Source organism: Grampus griseus, assembly GCF_964374135.1.
Source record: "Grampus griseus genome assembly, chromosome: X".
In the NCBI taxonomy this organism is placed as follows: domain Eukaryota; kingdom Metazoa; phylum Chordata; class Mammalia; order Artiodactyla; family Delphinidae; genus Grampus; species Grampus griseus.
In genome coordinates, this window is record NC_138999.1 from 47,515,506 (window position 1) to 47,521,505 (window position 6,000).

General features: G+C 38.1%; 1 protein-coding gene across 2 annotated transcripts in view; it reads left to right on the plus strand.

Moving 5' to 3' along the window:
* Positions 1-5,719, plus strand: part of PFKFB1 (6-phosphofructo-2-kinase/fructose-2,6-biphosphatase 1) — a 182,598-nt gene extending 176,879 nt beyond the window's left edge. The window contains exon 13 of one of the 2 annotated variants that reach the window (XM_082680687.1): positions 4,898-5,719. In XM_082680687.1, coding sequence (XP_082536813.1) covers positions 4,898-5,025 — 128 coding nt within the window. In that variant the 3' untranslated portion in view covers positions 5,026-5,719. The remainder of the gene's footprint in view (positions 1-4,897) is intronic. The other variant, XM_082680689.1, reaches the window with a different exon arrangement.
* The last annotated feature ends 281 nt before the right edge of the window (positions 5,720-6,000 follow it).

Sequence of the window (6,000 nt, forward strand, 5' to 3'; positions counted from 1 at the left end):
TATTTATTTTCAATTTTATTTATTGTGAGTTGACTTCCTACTACAGAAGACGATGATCTACCTCTCCTCTTCCAGCATTCTGAACACAAAAGTTTTCCTTCCACCTTCCCAGCATAGTTATAACATGGTTTGGGGTTAAAGCAATATTGAATGTTGACATATTTATGACTATGCAAATATAATAAAATGGCAGACTTAAGCCCTAACCTATCAGTAATTACCTTAAATATAAACAGTTTAAGTTCACCAATTGAAAGACAGACATTAGCAAAGTGGATTAAAAAATTTAATCAAACCATATCCTGTCTATAAGAAACTCACTTTGAATAAAACCACAGAAAAGTAAAAGAATGGAAAAATATGTACAACACATTAAGTCTTTTTAAAAAGCACAACTGACTATATTAACATTAGACTCCAGAGCAAAGAAAATTACTAAAAACAAAGAGGGACATTACATAATGATAAAAGGATCAGTTCACCAAGAAAAGATATTGAGTCTGAAAAAGCATCTGCAAAAACCAAGATTCATTCATGATTTAAAAAATATATATCCCTCAGAAAACTAGAAATAGAAGGAAATTTCCTCAGCTTTGTAAACAGTACTTACAAAAACTTACAGTTAATGTTGTATTTAATTGTGAAAGACTGAATTGCTTCCCCTCTAAAATCTGGAACAAGGCAAGGTTGTATGCATATCACCACTCTCATTCAACATTCTACTGGAAGTTCTAGCCAGTGAAATAAGACCCCAAAAATAGAATAAATAAAAGAGATACATATTTTTTAAAAGAAAAAATAAAACTGTCCCTATTTGCAGATGTCTATACTGTTCAAAATCCCAAGGAATCTAAAACAAAACAAAACCCTCCTAGAACTTATGAGTTCAGCGAGGTTTCAGAATACAAGATCAACACTTAAAAATCAATCGCATTTCTATATGTTAACAACATACTTGTGGAAGAAAAAATTAAAAACACAATATCAGGGACTTCCCTGGTGGCACAGTGGTTAAGAATCTGCCTGCCAATGCAGGGACATGGGTTCAATCCCTGGTCCGGGAAGATCCCACATGCCGCAGAGCCACTAAGCCTGTGTGCCACAACTACTGAGACCGCATGCCACAACTACTGAAGGCCGCATGCCCAGAGCCTGAGCTCCGCAACAAGAGAAGCCACCACAATGAGAAGCCCGTGTACCACAACGAAAGTAGCCCCTGATCTTCTCAACTAGAGAAAGCCTGCGGGCAGCAACGAAGACCCAATGCAGCCATAAATAAATAAATTTATATATATATATTAAAAAATACCATTTATGGTGTGTGCTAAAGAAAATTAAATAGATATAAACCTAAAAGCATGTACAGGATCTGTATGCTGAAAATTACAAAACGCTGATGAGATAAATCAAAGGCCTAAATAAATGGAGAAACATATGTTCATGGATTGGAAGACTGAGAATATTGTAGATGTCAATTCTCTCCAAATAGATCTATAGGTTTAATGCAATTCCTACTGAAGTTTTTTTTGTAGACACAAACAAGCTTATTCTAAAATGTATATGGAAAGGTACAAGCCCTAGAATAGCAATATTAAAATAAAAATTTAAATGACATACCTAATTTTTCATTTTTAAAATATTAAATTAAAATAATCTTTAAAAAGAAGAGTAAATTGGAAGGGATCAAACCTGATGGCTTACTATATAGCTGCAGTAATCAAGGTAATTATTGTCTTAGCAGGGAGATGGGCATAGATCAATGGAACAAAATCAAAATCTCATATAGACTCACACAAATACAGCCAGCTGATTTTTGACAAAGATGCAAAAGCAATCCAATGGAAGAAGGATAGCCTTTTCAACAAATGGTGCTGGAGCAATTGGATATTCATAAGCAAAAAATGAACCTTGACCTAAACCTGAAACCTTACAAAGGTCAACTCAAAATGGATCAAGGAGTGAATGTAAAATGTAGAACTCTAAAACTTTTAGAAATAAAATATAGGAAAAACTCTTTGGGATCTAGGACTAGGTGAAGAGTTCTTAGACTTGATATGGAAAGCACAGTCCTTAAAAGGAAAAATTGATGAACTGGACTTTATTAAAATTAAAGACATTTGTTTCATTGAAAGACTGTTAAGAAGATGAAACGACAAGTTACAGACTGTGAGAAAATATTTGCCAGCCACATATCCAGTGAAGGCCTTATATCTAGAATATATAAAGAACTCTCAGAACTCAACAATAAAAAAAAGGAAACAATCCAACTAGAAACTGGGCAAAAGACATGAACATTCATTTCACCAAAGAGGAGATACAGATGGCAAATAAGTGTCTGAAAAGATATTCAACACCACTAGCCATTAGGGAAATGTAAATTAAGACTGCAATGAGATATCAGTTGAAATAAAAAATAGTGATAAATAACAAATGCTGGTGATGACACAGACAAATTGGATCTCTATACATTGCTAGTGAAAATGTAAAATGGTGCAGCCAGTCTGGAGAAGAGTTGGGGGTAGAGTGAATATGTACAAAGAGGTAATATTAGGGGTTTCTTTTGTGGTGATGGGAACCACTTCTGTATCTTGCTTATGGTAGTGACATAGAACCACGCGTGCACACACACACACACACACACACACACACACACAGGGTTTTTTAATGGTGAAAACTGAATGCTAAAAACTGAATGTGGTCCGTAGTCTAATTAAGAGTAATGTACCAATGTCAGTTTCCTAATTTTGATATTATACTACCGCTGTGATATTGGGGGACGCTGGGTGAAGGATGAACTTGTACTATTTTTGCAATTTCCTCTAAGTATATAATTATTTCAAAATAACTTTTTTAATTTTAAGAAATACATCCCCCAAAAAGTCTTTTTGATCTTGTAAATATCCCTCAGTGGGGAAAATCCTTAAGCAATTGCTTTCCAGCTATAGCTTTTCCCAGCTCATTTTGTTAGGTCATTTCCTGCCCTGAAGACATGTTGGATTGTATCAGGGGTGCTTCAGGAGACAGAAGGAGGGAGCCTCAGGAAAATGGGGGAGGACCTCACAAGGAGGGGTGCATGTACCAACCACCACCTTCTCTTCAAATGCTTGTCCAACATTAGCCAGCCCTGTCTCAATATCTGTGCCAAGGTCCATTGGCCTCATCCATACACAGAGGTGGCAAGACAGAAGTTAGCCTGCAATTCACAAAGTTTGCTCTGTTCCCACATCTGCCTGATGCTTTCTGGATGCCTAAATTTCTCCTATGAAGAACAGGAGTCATGCCATTGTGCTGCAGTAGCTGGGGATAAATGCGCTAAAGAATTCAAAAGTATCATAATTGTAGCGATGCCAAAAGGGGAAATCTTCTCACTGTGTGTGTTACCCCATCCTATCCTTCCCCAGATTCAGTTCCTAAGAGACCCTCACAATTTTAACAAGTGCTTTACATAGTTATGAATACCTGAATTGTAACTATATCAAAACATTATATGAAATGCTTCATGCATAATATAATATTCTTATTCACAGTTGGAAGGGGGTATGGTAGTTGGCATATGGAGGTTTGAAACACAGCTCATTTTCATTGCCAGAATTTATTTTTGTTATACTATCCCATGAAGTCTAAAAATAAAGATATGATTGTAAAATTATAATAACCTAGAATAAAGAGGATAAAATACTATTTGTGAGTCCGTGTCTTATAAACATTTATCAGTGCTTAATTTGTACAATAAATCCACAAAAACAAAAAACATAATTAAAAGTATCATAATTGCAAGCTTGGATGATTAGTGCAGCTTGGGATTGATGAAGGATTTAGGGTCTGAACTTTTTTTTTAAATTTTTGTTGAAGTATAGTTGATTTGCAATGCTGTGTTAATTTCTGCTGTACAGCAAAGTGATTCAGTTATATATATATATATATATATATATATATTCTTTTTCATATTCTTTCCATTATGGTTTACCACAGAATATTGAATATCATTCCCTGTGCTATACAACAGGACCTTGTTGTTTATCCATTCTATGTATAATAGTTTGCATCTGCTAATTCCAAACTCCCACTCCATCTCTCCCCCCTTCCCCATCCCCCTTGGCAACCACAAGTCTCTTCTTTATGTCTGTGAGTCTGTTTCTGTTTCCTGGATAAGTTCGTGTCATATTTTAGATTCCACATAAAAGTGATATCATATGGTATTTGTATTTCTCTTTCTGAATTACTTCACTTAGTGTGATAATCTCTACTTGCATCCACGTTGCTGCAAATGGCATTATTTCATTCTTTTTTATAGCTGAGTGATATTCCATTGTGTATATGTGTATGTATGTGTATGTGTGTATACACACACACACACACACACACACACACACACATATAGGGTCTGAGCTTTTGACAGAAAGGCATCTGAATCAGAGACAGGAGTCTCCAAATTCTTTAGCATTCAACAGGCTCCTCCTGTCGGTCTAGATTTTTGCTTCTAAGACACCAGGCTTTAAGAGTCACTGAGAAGCTGTTCCCCTGCAGAACAGACAGAAACACATAGCAAACATCATCCCATTTTTCTTGAGGGGTACTTGTGAATGTCCCAACATCAAGGCAGGAGAAACCCCACCGTTCAGAAGGATTCTGGTTCTGACAACAGAAGGCCATTAATTTGGAGACAGAGATCACTGTTACAACTGAATGCCAGAGGCAGGGAAAATGTCAGTCTAACTGCTGACACAGTCTCAGCTACTGGTGGCTAAAACCAGGCCACACAGAGTTTGAGGAGGGAACAAGAGTTTGTCTAGGGAGACCAAGGGTGAGGAGCTGAGGAAAGGGAAATATGTGCATTGTGACCAGGAAGAACTTTCTGGTGAGCAGTATTTCTTACACTCAAATTGCTGTTTTACAGAGCCTGGCCATGAATGGAGCTGGTACATGAAAAAGCAGAGAAACATCTGTGAAATAAAGCAAGAAACTCTTTCGCAGAAGGTATTAAAGGAGCCTGGGGAGACAGTTGAGAGCTTGATGGATGCATAGGTGTGATGGTCCCTTCCTTCAACACTAATTGCAAAGTCATGGGCATTAAGCAACGCACACAAGAGGGGTAATTATGACAAACATGATTTTCAAAGACTAGGAAGGATATGATCAGAGGAAAACCCTGAAGTGATCACAGCCACTGAGGATCATTATTTGTTTGCTGAAGCTAATGACAGGTTGGCTCTTAGAAACTAGTGGGGATGGGGCTTCTGGTGGGAAGAGAAGAGTGTATTCAGTTCCTTGTTATGCAAAACTTGTCCCCCAGAAATAGCTAAAACGTACTACTGTGGTCGAATTTAAGCTACAATACACAAATGTTTTATGATACGGTCCTTTTTCATGATACTACTGACTTGGAATGTGCTTGTGTTGGTTTAGAGTTTCATTTCTGCCCTTAGGTTGGCATACAGACTGTGCTTTTCAGTAAAATGGCATCATTTGTCAAGGTGTGATTGTGAATTCTGTCCAGGTGTGTTAAGCACAACTGTCCTTGGAGAGCCTACTCTGCAGGGTCAAGGGGACAAAGCCACATTGCCCGAGGAGAGAGGAGACTTCTGAGGAAAGCGCTGTGAATAGCTCTTCGAGTGGAAGGCACTCAGGAGAGAGGAAGCAGATTAACAGGGAAGGAAAGGCCCCCACACATGCTCGGCTGCTCGGAGATGAGTGCCAGAACGTAGCGTCCATTGGCATGCAGACATGGTAATCCTCAGGCTGGCCCTTGGCCTAGGGTCACGCTATGGAGCAGGCTGGGAGTATCTCCCTGGCTCTTGATACTCCTCTCTGCCCTATTTTGAGACTCTCTCATTTTAGGCTTTCTGACTTGCTCTCCAAAGTGTTATATGACCTGGGTCAAGAGGAGCACAAGGGAAACATTTGGAACAAACTCTTTCACACGGAGATATGACCCAGCATGATTCCTTACCCCCACTCCTGCCCCCACTCTTACCTTTAAATTATCCCTGAAGTGAGCAA